Source organism: Sarcophilus harrisii, chromosome 5 (genome assembly GCF_902635505.1).
Source record: "Sarcophilus harrisii chromosome 5, mSarHar1.11, whole genome shotgun sequence".
NCBI lineage: Eukaryota > Metazoa > Chordata > Mammalia > Dasyuromorphia > Dasyuridae > Sarcophilus > Sarcophilus harrisii.
This window is the reverse complement of record NC_045430.1, coordinates 263,804,798-263,823,078: the sequence shown is the minus strand read 5'-3', so window position 1 is coordinate 263,823,078 and position 18,281 is coordinate 263,804,798. Positions and strand designations below refer to the sequence as shown.

General features: G+C 35.6%; 1 protein-coding gene across 11 annotated transcripts in view; it reads left to right on the top strand.

Moving 5' to 3' along the window:
- SLC4A7 (solute carrier family 4 member 7) overlaps positions 1 to 18,281 on the top strand; it is a 119,337-nt gene that overhangs the window by 65,511 nt on the left and 35,545 nt on the right. For 7 of the 11 annotated variants that reach the window (XR_004229831.1, XM_031940395.1, XM_031940388.1 and 4 more), the window contains exons 7-14: positions 1,248 to 1,381; positions 3,180 to 3,337; positions 5,187 to 5,274; positions 5,858 to 6,004; positions 6,884 to 6,990; positions 9,512 to 9,686; positions 14,239 to 14,372; positions 14,752 to 14,997. Coding sequence is in view for 10 of the 11 variants with exons in the window: in XM_031940395.1 (XP_031796255.1) it covers positions 1,248 to 1,381; positions 3,180 to 3,337; positions 5,187 to 5,274; positions 5,858 to 6,004; positions 6,884 to 6,990; positions 9,512 to 9,686; positions 14,239 to 14,372; positions 14,752 to 14,997 (1,189 nt within the window). In the remaining variant the exon portion in view is untranslated. The remainder of the gene's footprint in view (positions 1 to 1,247; positions 1,382 to 3,179; positions 3,338 to 5,186; positions 5,275 to 5,857; positions 6,005 to 6,883; positions 6,991 to 9,511; positions 9,687 to 14,238; positions 14,373 to 14,751; positions 14,998 to 18,281) is intronic. The other 4 variants (XM_031940393.1, XM_023505192.2, XM_023505191.2 and 1 more) reach the window with 1 other exon arrangement.

Genomic DNA, 18,281 nt, shown 5'->3' with positions numbered 1-18,281 from the left:
AAATATTTTATTGTATTATTTATTTTATTACATATTAAAAACAATTAACATTGCCTCCCCCCCAAGTTTTGAGTCCCAAATTCTCTCCCTCCTTTTTTTCTTCCATAAGAAGGCAAAAATTTTTAACATGGATTATATATGTACAGTCATGCAAAATATATTTCCATGTAAGTCAGCAGAATAATCTTGAGGATTTTTGGAAAAGATTCTTTATTTAAAAAATAACTTAACTAATGCTCTTAATATGTATTTATTTTAGAAAGAAAAGAAATTCTGAGGACTAAGTTCCTCATGAGCTAAAACTATTGCATCTCTCTTAATAAAATTGTGAAATGGTCTTTGGAAATTTTGAGAAATACTTATTGTTTAAGAGTTGCCTATTTTTTTCCATTGAGTGTTGACTAGTGTTGATGAACCACTAGTTTGTTTTCACTGGGGACTTATTATTATAATAAGTGTCTAGTTTAAATTTGTGCCATGGAAGTGGATTGAGTCAAGTGCTTTAATTTCTTCTACATCGTAGTGTTTTGGTTTCTTAGTCCATCAGGAAGTAAGAAACTGCTTTTTCAAAGATTTCTCTAGAGCTGCAAAGCCTCTTCATTAATAAGTTAATATCAAGGAAAATTACTCTTTGATGACATATATGATATAATCTTTTTGCCTTTCTAGGCCTCAGTTTCCTCATTGGTAAATAATGAGAGGGTTGAGGTTTATTCTGGCTCTAGTTCTGTGATCTGGTGAGTGTCTGTTGGGATGATTGTGAGAGGCTGAAGCAATAAGTCTGTTTTCAGTTAGCATCTAACTTTTTGTGCAGAATTTGGTGCCAAGGAAAGTTGTTTAAATTTCTCCTGGTTTGAGCATGTGAAGAGCAGGTTGGTTTCTATACTCTGTCATCATGGCCCATAAATTCATGTGTGCCTAAAATTTTTGAGGGCACGGTTCCAAAATATTTGTTGTTGGAATCAGTTTGAATGTTATTCTCATCTTCCTTCTCCCTGCCCCCAAGTCCTTTTTTTTTTTTTTTTTTGAGGGAGGAGTCATAATTGAAGCAACTTCTAATGGCACCATTTACATTTAGGAGGCAAGCTACTGATTTGCTTTTATGTAAAGTACTAATATGCTGCACATTGGCTTACTTGCACATTTGCTTTTGCCAAACCATCACCATGAGGGTTAAGAACAAAGTTAGATTATATGATCTATTTTTTATGTATTTATTTTTGGATTTGTGCATTTTTAAAATATAGGCATTTTGGCATCTCCACAGTCAGCACCTGGAAACTTGGACAGTAGCAAAAGTGGAGAAGCTAAAGGTAATGGAACTGGAGGAAGCAGAGAAAATAGTACTGTTGACTTCAGCAAGGTAATTCTGTTATTGAAGGTAATTGTCCACAGTCTCACACTTATACTCCAATCCAGGGTTCTAATAATCATATTTCCTTGATAATTTGAGAAATATTTACAATTGTTATTCTAAACTTTGATGCATGTGATTCTTTTAACATGAAAGTCTAAGAAAAGGTATTAGTTAACATATAATAGCTGTATAAAATAGGATTTAAATAACTTGAAACACTTTTCAGATTGTGAAAGAATGAGTCCAGTGGTTCTACTGATAGCTGCCTATTGATCCCCAGCTCTATATTACCTTTTGGATATCAGTGATACATTTGAGTACTACTAGCCCTAGAAAGATCAATTCTAGAATGATAGCACAACCTTAGTGAATTAACCTTTTGAATCTGGCCATAATCATGTGGAATCTATATAGGCTTCATCATGGGTAGAGGAAAGTATAGATCCCAAAATATCCAATTCAAATCAGAACTAAAAATTATGTCACTTGGGGTAAATGACTTTTCTGGAGAAAGCAGCAAAAATATTCATTCTAGTGTAACGGGGTTAAAAGTTAGTGTTAAATATTAAATTGATGTCTTTGGAGCTCATTCTGTATACTGCTTTTGGCGATTTAAATAACATTTACAGTAAGCTTTTATAGTATTATGTGATATGGTTTAAAGATAATATCTCTTAAATTTTGAATGTAACTTGAATAGTTTTCTGTTGATGAAATTCACCATAAAACTATATTCCTACAAAAAAGGAGCTTTAACAAGTTTTTATTTTGCTAATTTTACTTGCAAAGATGATTGAGAGCTCTGGCCCAGCAATGATTATTGAATTGCTGGTTCTTTTTGTTGTAATTACCCTAATTTCATCAATATGACTTTGCCTGCCTAGTTATTTAGGATTTAGTTCTGGGTTTAGTTTTAAAGGAAAAAAAAAACCCTGCAGGACACTTGTTAAATAAACAGCTAAAAAATCTGCAGGTTCACTCACATGTCTTGTGATTCTTCTCTAGCCATGGCGGATGCCATTGATTTTCTTTTTTCCTTTGTCATTTAAACTTATTTTTTACTTGGCCTGTTGTTGTGTACACTTCCTTGTCTCCTGTTGGACAGGAGTCAGCCTCCTGGCACTGTAGTTGTGGCACACTGGGTGTGGGACTCAAGAGGCCTGCTGTAAGTGTCTGGTTTGTTTTTTGTAGCTAGTGAGTGGTTGTGTAGTGCCTTCTGTGAGTTAGAGACATGAAGAATTCACCTAGTGCGTTATCATTTTGTAAACCGTTCTTTGGGATTATACACAGATTGCTGTGTTTTGTTAGATTATGGAGCACAATAATAATGGAAAATAAAGATTATGGCTTTGAGCCTGCATACTTTGTGAACTTGTAATAAGCAAATGCACTAAATTTACTTAAGTGGCAACAAATTCTTTTTATTCAGTCATGGCAAATAAATGAGTCCTGAACTGTGTATAATTTCATGAACTCTTAGTTGTTTGTGAAAAAATATTTGTCTTTAGACTTTTGAATGAATGTTGCTATATTCACTGAAAACTTTCTATAGTGAAAATGCAAAATAATTTAGGTTTTAGAAGTAATAAAAACTAGAGCATAGTTACAGCATTAAAAATGTTGCTTTGCAGGTCTTGTTTATAATATATTTTGTCTTTTTAGTTCTATAGCTTTGTGAAAAAATTGTTTTTGATGTATTCTTCCATCAAATCATTTTCTTGAAAGATTTTTTTTTCTTTTCCCCCATCTCTTTCCTACCTTGTCTTTTAGTGTTAGCATAAAAATACTAGGGTCTTATTATTCTTTATATGTATTCTAATAGGTTGACATGAATTTCATGAGGAAAATTCCCACGGGAGCTGAAGCATCCAATGTTTTGGTGGGAGAAGTAGATTTTTTGGAAAGGCCCATCATTGCATTTGTGAGACTGTCCCCCGCTGTCCTCCTCTCCGGCCTGACTGAAGTTCCAGTACCCACCAGGTAAAGAAAAAAGTCAGTTACTTGTACAATTTCCCAAATTCAACACATGTTAAAATTAATGAATGTAAACATTTCAGTTGTTTTAGTGCAAGAAAAATATTGTTATAGAGGGAATACTTTCTGCCCCTTGTAAGCATTCTGTTCCACTCAGTTTTAGAGTCAGGAAACCTGAGTTTAAATCCTGACCTAGCTCACACTGGCTTTGTGACCTTGAACAAGGTCCCAGTATCAGTGACATAGCTAGGAGCAGTCCTCTTTTTCCCTCTAACCCACTATCCCCTGAGAGAATGCCTTTTAGACTTCTATGTGTGGTCTGGTAACTAAGAAATGCATCTTACTGTTAATACTTTATGCCGGATGAAATGTGTTTGACACTTTATGTGGGAAATAACCAAATTGATACTCTTATCATGTTTTTGTTTTTCTATCTTTTTCAATATATTCACTCATCATTATCTATGGCACTTTGTATGTCCTTCTGGATCTTTGCAGATGATACTCCTAGCATTACATAGCATCATGGCTAACATTGATAAATTTTGGCAGTCACAGATTGCCAGTATATTCTCACTGTTATTCAGTATTTCCATTTATTCTTTTATTCATCCCTCCAGATGTGTGCTTTGTGTACAGAGACTGTATCAAACACTGGAGAGTTAAAAAGTTATCAATAAAGTCTTGGTCCTATTCTATTCTTAAAGTCTAGTAAAAGGTTAAAACATAGATTAATTTTATATGCAATATTGCCTAATATATCCTTAAGAGATGCAAAAAATAAAAAGGAGATTCAAGGGAGAATAGAATTTTTGAGAAAAGCTTAATTCATACAAATGATTAATTTCTAGCATCCTTTTTCAGTACTTCGAGGATTTGTGTTTTGATGAAGGTGAGAACTCTTACTTATTCTGCTGATGACAATCTTCAAGCCTTAGCAGGATATATTGATAAGTTTTTGTGATTGAAAAAATTAATTTGTTTTTAGTCAACCTGTTTACAAAAAAGTTTTTTTTTTTGATGCCTTTTAGCTCTCCATTCCAACCATTTCCTATCTACCCTGTTTTGAGAAAGAAAGACATTTAAGCAGAAACATATTCAGTACAGTAATTGTATCTGACTGCATAGATTCTCTTTTGACCTGAGTAATCTTCTCCCTCTTTGCTCTAAATGAGGAGGTATCTTTTCTACCAATTAGCTTGCCCCTTCATTCATACTACTCATTATTTCCTTTAAACTGCTAGAACTTTTGTTATTTTTTATTCTTGATTCTCAAAACTTATCTCCTCAGCGCTTTCACTGGCATTGCATTAGTGTGTTGGTTATTTAGGCTAGTATTTTCATTGTCATTTGCATGTAGAAGAAGCTACATAGAGGAAAGCAGATTTTAGTTGGACAAACTTTACAACAATTGGAGCTCTCCAACGGTGAAATGAACTCCATTGTCACAGAATTGAGGAAGCAGAGTGTCGGCAGCCTACTGACTCCTCAGGGACATTGTAGATGGTTTTCTGTGTCAGGAACCTGTTGGATTTGATCACCTTCAAGGGGGAGGAGAAGAGGAGGTCTCTTCCCTTGTTTTAGCTCATTTTAAACCCGGGGCTGCTGGATTATTTGGATATAAAACAAAAATTAGGCAAACTCTTTTGTGGTTAATTATGCATAGTATCCTTTAATTTATGCAAATGAACAAGAATTGATGGTCTTCCTGTGCAGTCCTTCCCTCTTTGGAGTTCTTTCTCACCTCATTTAGCTAATGGCTTATGTTTAATTGTCTAGAATTATTTTTAAAAGGTTGTTGATACTTTTTGACTTAGCTTGAGTTCTGTTTCTCCTTATCTTGAATCTTTTCTAGGTTTTTGTTTCTTTTACTGGGCCCCGCAGGCAAGGCACCACAGTACCATGAAATTGGGAGATCAATAGCTACCCTCATGACAGATGAGGTAAGGGTGAAGTTGGAACTGTACAAAACTAATGATGTATGTGACATTTATTGCAAAAACAACCAAACTGAAGTCCCAGTCTGTTTCTCTTTTGTCGCCTAGTGATTCACTGTGGAGAATCCTGCATTTAAGTAACATGGGTTCACTTTAATACCTCTGTGACCCTGGGCAAGACATCAAATCTTTCTGGGCTTTAATTTCCTCACCTATAAAATGAATGCATTTGATGATGGCCTCAGGTGTCTTTTCAGCTCTCTATGAACTGTCTATTTCTCTTACTTTCCCTAGAATTGATTTCATTTAAGTGTGTTGTGGTGAAAATTCTAGTGGATTGAAGTAGCTTGGTCTAATTGGTATTCATTGAGTACTTCACCAATGTGGCTGGAAGGAAGTACTGCCCTGTTGATCGTGTGGTTGTGTTTGAAAGACTTTAATAATTCCAGTAGAAAGACACTGTGGTATGGTTTATGAATCCTTTTGTTATGTTATTAGAGATTTATTTGTTAATCTTTAGAGAATTTTTTTATGCTGAATTTATCAAATTGAAAATCATTATAGGAAATAATCCTTTTTTCTTCTTAAGATTTTCCATGATGTTGCATATAAAGCAAAAGATAGAAATGATCTCCTTTCGGGCATCGATGAATTTTTAGATCAAGTAACTGTTCTGCCTCCAGGAGAGTGGGACCCTTCTATACGCATTGAGCCACCAAAGAGTGTGCCTTCTCAGGTTAGGTTCCTTAGGATTATTTTTTGTTGTTGTTGTTTATGTGCATTGTAAATGTTTTCATTTAATCTTTCTATGAGTAATAATATAGGAACTGGTCTGTGGTGTATGCCAAAAGAATTTGATAAAAATCCAATTTTATCAATAAAAAATATGAATTTTTCCAGCAAAACATAGGGGTGCCTTGGGCTGGGTGGGTGTCTGTATCCCACTTTTGTTGTATCCCACTTAGGTTTGATTACAGGGGGAAGTAGAATGGATGGGATGGGAGGAGGAGAGGAGAGAAGAGGGGATGATGAGCACTACTTTAAAAGGAAAATACTTCCTTAATCCAAAGAAAGTTAATGACAAAGTGACTGATTCTATTACAGATTAAAGTTTAACAAAGACTTATGTGGTGACGATGTTTGTCTCATCTTCCTTTTAGGGATGCTTTATATTAAAAATTAATTGTGATTTCAGTGTGTATAGTTTATTTTTAAATTGCTTGTTTTAAAACTTGCTTTTAAAAATGTGTTTTATGACATCCTAAAAGGAATGATCATGAGGACTGAAGTATTATTACTTTAATAAAAAGAATGTTGAAAATGAAGGCTAGAAAAAAATCTAAAGTGGAAACACTCTTCTAGCACTTTTTTACTCCTGTGAGAAACAATGTCAAAATTGCTAAAAATTTAATCTGACTTATTTTGAAGAGACCAATTCGGTATTAACATGATTTGCTTTAAAAAAAAATATACCTACATATGTAGACATGTATACATATTCACACACATATGCCTATACTGATGCATATATATATATGTGTGTGTGTGTGTGTGTATGCATGCATACATATGTGTATGTAAATAATAATGTATCATTATACATTTTTGAATACAGGAAAAGAGGAAGATCCCTATGTTTCCAAATGGATCTACACCTACATCAGGTGAGATGCAGAAAGAGGAGGGCCACCACGCTGGACCAGAACTGCAGAGGACTGGCAGGTGTGTTTACTGGCTCATACATAAATTTCCGAGAGATCATGTTAAAGCTTCATTGAATGTAGATAATTATGTGGTATGTGTTTATGGATCTGTGTGCACACATGTGGGGTGTGTGTATGGTGGGGGTATGTGTGAGTGTGTAGGGGTATATACACATTTATTCTAAATATTTTTCTCCTGAGTATTTGATATTTGACATTTTAAAATATGGTAATAATTTCACCATCTTAAATATATGTTTACCCTATCTATAATTTTAAAAATAGTTTTTGTTATGAATGTTAATTTATTATACTTAATTATAGCCACTTATAACAATGGGCTAGATATTCAAAACATTGCATGACTTCATGCTATCGTTTCTTCCAGCTATCATTATATGCTATCATATCATATCTTCCAGCCCCAACCCAGGCTATACTTGAAGAGACTATAGAATTTTAATGGTACCTTTCAAAGGAGCATTCAAGTTTAGGAAGGAGAAGAAGAGCCTCTGCTAAAGACTTAGTGTAACCCAGAAGGGAAATCTGAATAACTACTGATTTTGCTGCACCTCATTTGTTGTTGTTACAGCAATAATGGTGCAGCAGAGTAAGTCTTCTTAAAATGCCTGGAAGGATAGAATTAGAAATAAGCCATTTGTGAAATTTGAATAAGAGTTTTGAGATTTTTGTCACTAGAACAAAGAACATACCAAGAACAGAAACATAGTTGTGCAGAAACATAGTTGACTCTTCAAATACTTTCTGATTCTCCTTGGATGGAGATAAATGTGCTAATTCTCTTTTAATAGGATGGCATTCAAAAACACTTGTTTCTCTGCCCACAGATGCCGAGTCCTCAAAATCTTTTTAGTTGAGCTAGATAAACATTTGCCATAGAGCAGCCTGAAGTGATAGAAATAGATAGATGTTTTTTTTTTTTAAACTTGGAATTTTTTTTCCCCATGAAGTTCTTGGAACCATTTTCTAGGCCAAGGCATATCACATTTCTTTGGCATTTTGGAGAGTGGCAGGAGAGGACACAATGGTGGCTAGACACGTAGCCTCAGTGGCTTTGGCCAGCTTTATGATGTAATCAGTTTTAAAATTATCTTTATGTAAATGACTTTGGCCTTTTCTATGTTAATTTTAATTTTTGGCAGGTTTACTTTGTAGTATACTTCAGGCTACCTTTATATTTGGTCAGCATTTACTTAGAAATTATGACCCAATATTTCTATTAGTTTAAGAAAAAGTTCAACAAAGGACAAATTTATGGGAAACAAGAAGTTATGTAAAGCACCAAAACAATACACATATCTGAAAATGCAGTTCTCTCTTTCATTATTATCACTATCAGTTATTGAAATAAAGATTTATCCTTTTAAAATGTTGGAGTACACTTACATGCTCAAGCAATGGATTTTTGCTTCTTCAATCACAAAATTTTATTCAGTATCAACATGTGTTTCCCAAAGGCTTAAGCATGACATAAACATTTTAAATGATATTGGTATGTAAGTGTTAACTGCATTTATACTTACCAATTAAAATCTTTTCACTCTGTTTATTTAATTTTATTATATACAGAAAAATTAGGAACTATTTTGAATGTAGAGTAAATTATTAAAACGTACTCCAGTACTTATAATTTTATCTAGAAGCATACTGCATTGTTTTTCTTTATATGCTTAAAATTTGTATTAATTCATTATACTGCCTAAAATATTCATTTACTTTTCTCAATACCCCACCTCCCACTCCCCAACATACTGAAGAATACTTACTTTAGACCCATGTAAGTGAGGGTAGGGAAAGAAGCAGTACCTGAGATTGGGTAGATTTAGATTTCTCTCCCAGGGGAGGAACCCCCTCTCTCAAGGGTGAGGCACCTTTCTGGCAGCCTGGCTAGAGTGCCGGGAGGTCCCCCACCCAGGTATGTATCCGTGGAGCTTGAACCTGGCTCTTCGGGCTCCAGAGCCAGCTTGGCTTCTCCCAAGCCTTGCTGCATCTTATGGCGTACATGATGATAGAGAGTGTATTTAGTGCTGAGCAATGAGAGGAATTTCAGATGAATTCTGAGGCTATTCCTCACAATCATGTTTCCAAGTGTATCGAAATGTGTCCATATAGAGTGTAGTCAGCAGGAATAAGTCTTGTATATTCAAGTTGGCTTCAGTTATGTGGCTGGATTTTAAAATTTGCATTGTACATTGACTTCTCATGCACTTTGTGTCTAGGATTTCATCAATTATTCAATGATGTGACTGCAATCTTTTTAGTATGTAGCCCATGATAGATATTGTAACTTCTCATGTCGCTTTATTTTTTTGGGGCCAAATATAATGTAACCAGCTTTCCCAAACCCTTGTCCTCCTTAAACTAGACTGAAATGTTGTATTTTCTTCCATATATATCATGATTGTAAAGTCTATTGTCAAGCAATGGGCACTGGCCATCTTGTGTAGTCCATACTATGAGTTGAAACTAGCTAGAATCCTTCAGTGTACAGTTTGACGAGTTTCATCTCACCTATTTAGGCTTTTTGGTGGTTTGATACTTGACATCAAAAGGAAAGCACCTTTTTTCTTGAGTGACTTCAAGGATGCATTAAGCCTGCAGTGCCTGGCCTCGATTCTTTTCCTATACTGTGCCTGTATGTCTCCTGTAATCACTTTTGGAGGGCTCCTTGGAGAAGCTACAGAAGGCAGAATAGTGAGTACAAAGAATGGTAGTGGCCAGGCTTTTAGATCTTCAGAGGCAAGTGTCTCTGCATTTGTCTCATCTATTCATACTTGTATTTGAAGAGTTTACCCACAGCATTTGATTAACCTGCCCCAAAGCAGACTTCCCCTAAAGGTAATTGCTGTGGAAAATGTGGGGAACACATGTGAACAGGAGAAGATGCACAGTGGAGGTAAAAACAAATGTTTGTCCTAGCTTGCTGGTTGAATGACTTTCTTTATAAATTGAGAAAGGGCTTATATTGTCTTTGTTTGGGGTGGTGGTGGGATAGGGTGGGTGAGGGGGGAGGAGGAGGAGGAGGAAAAGGAAAAGGAGAGCAGTGGGAGGTAGGTGGAGAAACTTAAGTAAGAGTGGTGGACCATCCTCTAAGGCCTTCTTAAGTAGGATAAGTTGGACCTGGTTATTTGGACTTGGGCTATTTTGTGGGCTGTCAAACAGAATTGTAGAAACACTGGGTCCTGTAATGGCACTTTCTTTAACTTGATTGTTATTTAATCTAAATTTTAAAAAAGCTAAACCAAGGGAAGAATGGCTTTCTAAAAATTTCTTTGAATATGACAAAAATAAATGGATATGTTTTTTTCTTTTGTTAGTAATACCATAGCTGGTTATTGTGTATTGAATTGTGTAATATAATCTGATATCTAATGCTTTGGAAATCTTGATATTTTACTGGCACTTGATTGAATGTGATGGTTTGTATTTGTGAACTGTGAGTTATTGTTTCTTCTACTGTTAAATTTGTCATTTATATAATGATGAAATTCTGAAATCTAACAGGCTAAAATTTGATTCTTTAATTTAAAAAAAGATAATTTTATAAGTAATTTTACTTAAGTGTTAGTACTGCATAGATTTATTATGAAAATAAAACTAATAACATTTTTTCTTTGAAATATGAATTTCTAAACAGTTATTTTGAAATATTAGTAACTTCTCATTTGCTTTGCTTTAATTTTTTTTAAAAGAAACACATTTTCAAATGGTTGATATTTAGTTAATCAGCACACATTTATTGAGTTCCAGTCTTGTGTCAGGCATCATATTAGATATTAGGAATTTGAATGCAATGCAATGAAACAATTCATCCTCACAAAGGCTTTTACATTCTAAAAGAGGAAATAAAAATAGTCCCAGTTTATATTTTCTTTAGGTGTAACTTAGAAATATATGGGGCTCCCTCACTGGTTGTTGGCTGCTTTTACTTAGGCCTTTATTCAGCAGTGCTGTCCCTTGTTTTGAAGGGTCTTGGGATCTAGTCAAAGACTTAAGATGGAGAAGTATGTTATGGCTGCTGGGAGTCCAGAGGAAAGAAGGGTCATTTCGGGAATCTTTGATGGTGAATACTTTTATAGTACTGGACCTTGGGGGATACGGTAGAATTTTGATAGATGTGGCAGGAGAGTTCATTCTTGATGGAATAGTGTAAATGAAGGCATCGAGGCAAAAATGACAAAATGTGTTTGTGCTTTTAAAAAAAGATTAATCTGCCTGATAGGGCGAGAGAAGTTTGTTTGGAGCTGTCTTTGTTGCCTCAGTCTGGTGAAGCCCATGTTTCTTTGAATAATGCTTTTAAATGTATAAAGTAGTATCTAAAAAGTTATAGTGGATGCCAATTATCAAACTATTTGGACCCCAAACAAGTTCATGGTTCCCGTGTAATGAACCTTTGGCCTAAAGGCAGGGGAGACAAGTTAGGAGATAATACGGTAGTCTAGATGTAACATTTGGAAACTCTGCATCAGGTTTATTGTAGTGGGAGTAGAAGAAAGGAGATTTGTGGGAGAGTGGTCCTGAAGGGTGAATTGAAAAGGTTGGCATTGGAGTTTTAGAAGGGAAGAGCCAGAGATGCTTTCGGGTGGCAAGTCTGCATTATGGTACCATCAGGAGAGAGGTTTGTGTGTTCCATGAGGAACACCTATGATGAAATGAGTCATGGGCATTTGGGAGATGTCTAGCGGATACTCAGGTGGTAATTTAACTTGGATAAGTGGAAATGCAGAGCCAGGATTGGGAAATCAGGATTGAAGAATGAACTCTGGAAGCATGGCTTTTGTATCCACGGGAGAGTAGAGAAGGTCCAAGAGTGGCAGCTGGGGAATCTTGCCGGTCAGGAAGAAGAGGTTGTCAGCTTCATCTTCCTCCTCTGTGCCTTTATACTGGCCATACTCCTATCCTGGAATGTACTTTCTCTTCACCTCACTTCCTTTGTTCCTTCAAGACAATCAGTTTAAGCTCTCACTATGCCAGGCCTAGCTCCCACTAGGCCAGACATTTTCTGGCAGCCTGATGGGGAGACAACACACAAAGAAATAGAGCCAGATCAAGCTCTATCCAGGACAAATAGGAAGTGATTAACAGTGGGAAGGCACTGGAATTAAGAGGGATTGGGGAAGACTTCCTGTAGCATGCAGTTTTAGTTGGAACTTAAAGGAAGCAGGGAGGTCAGTAGTCAGAGTGGAGGAGGGAGAACATTCCAGGTGTGAGGGAGAGTCAGAGAGAATGCCTGAAGCCAAGAGATAGAGGGTCTTAATTGTTGAAGAGTACATGTTAGGGACTAAGGTGTCAAAGGCTGGAAGGGTGGGAAGGGGGGAGTAGGATATGAAAGCGAAATGTCTCCTGAGCATGCAGTTAGAGACGTTTGAAAGGCAGCTGGAGGTGGGAGATTGGAAGTGAGTAAAGAGGCAGGGCCAGGAAAGGTAGATTTGAAAATCATCAGTTTAGAGATGGCAATTAAATCAGTATGAGCCAATGAGATCCTTTGGGAAGCAATTCCTGGTCTCTTCTCCCCTCAGCCCCCTTCTACATAACTATCATGAATTTACCTATCTCTTATTCCTTTGGTTTATTTTATTTCTGTATATATAGTCAAGTCTGGAAGCATTTATCAAGCACCTCCTATGTGCCAGGCACTGTGCTAATCTATATATGTTGGTTTCTCCTGTTGAATCTTTGAAAGTGGAATGGTTTTTTTTTCATTTTTTTTCTTTGTATTTTAATCTCCTGTATCGTGGTGCTTATTGATTGATTGAAAAGAGGATAGACAAATAGGGAGAACTGGAGGTCTTGGAGTTGTTTTGGATTGAGGTTGAGGCAGACTGAGTCCAAAAAAGGAGTTCCAAGCACTCTTGAGGGCCAGGTGATATTTATGGGCAGAAAAATAAACTGATACATTCATACATGTTAGCTTTCCAAAGGGAGGGAATGGTCATGTAAATGGTGTATGTGGAGTCTGATGTGTTGAACCCTTCCTCTGAGGAGTTTAAGAGCTGGTTCCTGATTTTTCCTGTTGGCTGCCAAATTATTATTTCATTACTGTATCTTTGCAAGAGTTTTGGCTTTACCTTTTTAGATACTGTTTTGCCTATATTTCTCATCAAGTGTACTACTAAGTAAATTGGTTCTAACATATCAATAGAGTGTAAGCAGTTCAGTATCAATCTAGAATTCAGGGACAAATTCAGAGTATGTTGTCTGTCAGAAATATGTCTGCACAGCATACAGTTGAAAATGTTGTTATTGGTATGATGCTTACTTATTCTCTCACACAATCCAGGTGTGAGTTAATAGTTTAATTTTGCTTCTATAAAGTAAGGTCACTTTTGAGTTTTGAAAGATTGTGTGTTATGGTTAAAGGGAAAATGAGACATCCTGTTGGACCCAAATTTACTTTTCCTACAATTATCTTCCTCCTTATTCTAATTTCCTCATACTGTTATTAGACCTGTTTAATGAAATATCAGAGTGTTGGTGAGTAATTAGGTCCTGTCTTTGTTTTCCTATAGAGTAGTAAAGTTTGTCACTTCCCAAGTCATGTTTTGATAGTGGCCCTAAATTAGTATGCTTTCATTTTGAGGCATGTTTTATGATTTTTTTTTCTCTTTTACTAACTTCAATAATAAAAGAAGAAACTTTATTGTTTTAAGATTTTTAAAAATTCTGAAAAATTATTAGAAAATTATTAGAATTTTCTTTTCCCTGACTAGTTTATACTTACGATTTTAGTTTCAAAATTGAGAGTTCCTGAATAAGTCTTTTGAGTTATAAACAGATTTAACTCTTTATTGAATAATATTAAATTTCAAGTAACAAAGAAGAGATAGGGTTATATGTTGGTTTCTTGTTTGTCTGTTATATTTAAAAATGCCTTAGTAACAATCAGTCAATGTAAAGTTTCTTGAATGGTTTCAGGTTTGGTATACCATATCATATTAGGTTGCAGTTCAGGTATGTGGCAGAATGATCTCTTGTAATATGTAGGAGGAAAGGCACATTTCCTTATGTGTCAATGTTCTACAGTTTTTTACAGTTTTCACTTTTGATCTAGCATGTTCTGTTAAATAAATATTTTAGGTTTGTTTACCATATTGATTATGTAGCTTATACTGCTATAAATGATGGTATCATTTATTTGATTAATCTTTTTATTCAGGCTTTCTTTCCAGATGCCTCTATATTCTTACAGCAGATTAATGAAATATCTGTGATGCATTTGTTTTTATGACTTTCTCCCCCAAACCAGAGTGCAATAGAGTCTCTTTTTGGAGCATCGTTAACTGGGATCGCCTATTCATTGTTTTCTGGGCAGCCACTTACAATCTTAGGAAGTACAGGACCAGTTCTTGTATTTGAAAAAATATTATTTAAATTCTGCAAGTAAGTAATAGTTCTTTTAGCTTCATGTGATGTTTTATAAAATGAAGGGGAAATGATTTCATTGATTATTTTCAAACTGTGAAAACTAGGATTTATTAAATGTTTAAATTTAATATTCTTTGAAGCATCCACAGTTATACATATACATCTTCCTTCTCAGTTTTTTTTAATATGAATAGTTATGCAAAAATAAAACTTAAGTTTGTTAATAAGAAGGAAGATAGTCTTAAAGTGAAGAAAGAATTTCATTTCCTTGTTTCCATTTATTGCCCATTTAATGTCTCTTTCGATGTTTAGTTTCACATTATGCATTTTAAGAATATGAGGGAAAGTGCTTCTTTTGACTTGTGCTCCATTGTGCACGTTTCTCTTTAAACAGAGACTACAGTCTTTCTTATCTGTCATTACGGACCAGCATCGGTCTCTGGACTTCCTTCTTGTGCATTGTCTTGGTAGCAACAGATGCAAGCAGTCTTGTGTGTTACATCACTCGCTTTACCGAGGAAGCCTTCGCAGCCCTCATTTGCATCATTTTCATCTATGAAGCATTGGAAAAGCTCTTTCATTTAGGAGAAGTCTATGCTTTTAACATGCACAATGACTTAGACAAACTGACATCCTATTGGTAAGTGTTTCTCTTAATTTGTTTAATTATTTATTAGATATCATGTTTGATTTTAATTTAGAGGTAAGAAACTGGGTTTTGCTTCTAACAAGTTGTAAAATACAAAATGGGTATATAGGACAAAATCATTAACCTGCTGGTCCTTCACGATCTGCAAAAATTGTGTTGATTATCAGAGTTTTCTTTTCTAAATTGTTAAAATTAAATACTCTCTTGCAAAATTGCATCCTTAAACATATGCTATATGGTACATGTAAGTGTTACATTTATTTTTGTATTCCACAAAAACATTATGTGTAGTTAGTTCTTTGTAAAGTCCAACAACACAGGTGTTCACTTTCATTACTGCTGTCTTGCTGAATTCTTCATCAGTCTTGGCTCTACAGCATGTGGATTGTAACTGTGAGAGCATCATTATAACCTTTGTACTTTTTGATAATCTCTGTTTTTTTGTTTCCACTACACTAGAATATTGGTGAAACAGGAGAAATTCAGACCTCCTGGTTATAATATATATGACAGGAGAATTAACTTTTTTTGTATTTGTATATTTCATGGAGAAAACCTATTCTAATTTTTAAGTTAAAAAGACAACAGAATTAGAACTTTGAACTACAGTGAGGTCTATGAGTTCTAAAACAATAGTCCTGTTTTGTATAATTTACTAATCTATTATTGGAGATAGATACTTTTATTTGTGCTATTAAAAAAAGGAAAAAATTTTCTAGTGATTAAACTTTCTTGATTAACTAAATTTGATTTCTTTTAAAAATGCTAAAACTTATAAATTGAAGATACATCATTCTGATGTAAATCATTTTTCTATTTTTTAATATAGTGATGCCTTTAGGGATTATTGAAATACATAGGATTATTTATCCTTAAATTGACTGTCTCCAGGCTATGATGATGTTCTGGTTTGTTCTTCCTTTTCTCTGTCCTGACAGTGATACCCTTCAATGTCATTGGTGTGTGATCTTGCTTGCGTTTTGGCTCATTGCCTTCTATAATTCTGTTTCTTTCTTTCTTTTTTTCTTTTCTGTGGTCTTCTCTCTTGCCTTTTGCTTCTCACTGAACTCATTCCATCATAAATTTCTACCATTAATTGCTCTTTTCCCCTCTTATCTCCATTCAACCAAACCTAAGCTATGTTTCTCTCATGCAAAGACCTTGCCAACTAATTTGCTTAAAAAAAATTAAGGCCAAAGTCAGTTCCCTTTCTTCCTCTTCTCTTCATCTCAAAGCCTCTTAATATCATTTTCTCTTGCTTCTCCCCCAGTCTTTGACAAAGACATGACACCTAACAAGGGAAGCCTTGGTCTGATGTATTACGCTCCTGTGAGCACAGTCTCACTGACCCCGTTACTAATTTCAGACTCTCCTGTGTGCTGGTTCACTGCTACCTTCCAGTGTCCCCAGATAGCCTCTGTCCTTTCCAAGAAAACCTGCCCTACCATCCACGTCATTGATGTTCGTTCTTTCTCTTCTCTTGCTTAGTCAGATTGCTAGCAGAGGCTATTCGTGCTTCCTACTTCCACTTATTCTCCTCTTGTTAGACCTTTTTTTTTCTGGCCCATCCACATCACCTTCTGCTTCCTCTGAGTGATCCCCAAGATCCTGCCCAGAGGCCCTCTTTTTCTCTGCGTTCTTTCATAGCCAGCTGAGCAGTTCCCATGAGTTTAACTCTCATTTCTGTGCAGAGCGTTCCCACACCTGTATATCTATTCCCTAAACTTCTCCTGAGTTTTAGTCCTATATTGCCATTTGGATACTGGGCATTGCAAAATAGATGTCCCAGTGACATTCTCTGCTATCTCCCCTCTTCCTCTTTTTTAAGTTTTATTGAATTGTGTCTTTTTTATTTTGACCTTAAAGGCCAAAAAAGAAAGCAGTTCCTTATACATATCAGAGCGCAAATGAGAGGATTATATTTGAAATCAAGAGTCTCCATTTTCTATCTGCCTGGGAGCATTAGACCCATAGACCACACAAAGCCCCTCAATCTCATTTGATCCAGTCCTGCCAAAGGCAGCCATGGGCAATGAGGAGTTGAAAGCCAGATACCACAACCTCTCCCCACTGGAGTTTTTAAGTTGATAATTTTGTATGGTCCGTGAATGACGTAATAAACAGCCAAATGCCCTTGGCAGAGAAGAGGTTTCCCCATCCCTGTTTTAAAGAATTAATAATTCCAATTGCTTCCTTCCAAACTCTCTGTCTATACTTCCTTCTGAACTTTGTTTTCCTGTGTGTGTCTGTGTACAGTTATTTTCTTCTGTGGTAACCCTGGTGTGCTACCTGCCATCCCTTTTCTCTTATTTAATAATGGTGGCAGCAACAACAGTCACCACCAAATGTCTCTATCTTATTAGAAATGAGCATCATCAAGGAAAATGAAGCTAACCATGACCATGTCCACCATGTGTATTTTTGTTCTATTTTGTTATCTTTTGTTTTCTTTTTCTCTTTGAGATCTTTGAGGTGGGTTGTGCTGGATCTTTGTTATTTTTGGTGCCTTCTCAGAGAAGAATGCTGGGAACTTTGGAGTCCCAAAGTGAGTTTGGGTTTTTGTACCATTCTGGTCACTGCTAATCCCAGGGTTCCCAAGATCCCCACCATAGGACTTTATGACCTCTTTAGCAGTCTCAGGATACATAGTCTTGTAGGCTATACATATCTTTAGTTAAGGCTTCTGCCTTATTTGCCTGGGTGACTCTGTCTTTGCAACTGGACTTTTGTCCCTGGACTTATAGTTGACTTTTATTCTGGTGCAATTCTGTTGTGGAAAAAAGTCATTTAAATATATTTTTTTTCAATAATAGAGATTTTGGATTTTTCCTGGAGTATATGCTGGTTGGTCTGCCTTCATTTAGGTAGCCATTTTGGCTGAAACATCTTATAGACATCTTAAACTCAACATTATTTTTCTCCTTAAGTACTCTCTTCTTTCAGATTTCTTTGTTTCTATTAAAAGGATCACCATCCTTTCAGGCTTTTATGTTTTGAACTTCAATGTTATCGTGGACTCTTCACTTTCCCTCATTCACAATCAGTTGCCATATCTTGCTCTTTCTCACTTGATAGCATCTCTTGCATCTAACTCCTCTCCACTTAGTTACGGTCCCTATTTCTCTCTTATCTTATTGCAGCAGTTTCCTCATTATTCTTTCCACCTCAATTCTCTATCTCATTCCAGACTGTCTTACACACTTTCTGACAAAGTAATTTCCTATCAAGTCCAGGTTTTGACTCCTACTCAATCAATTCCAGTGTTTTTCTACTGC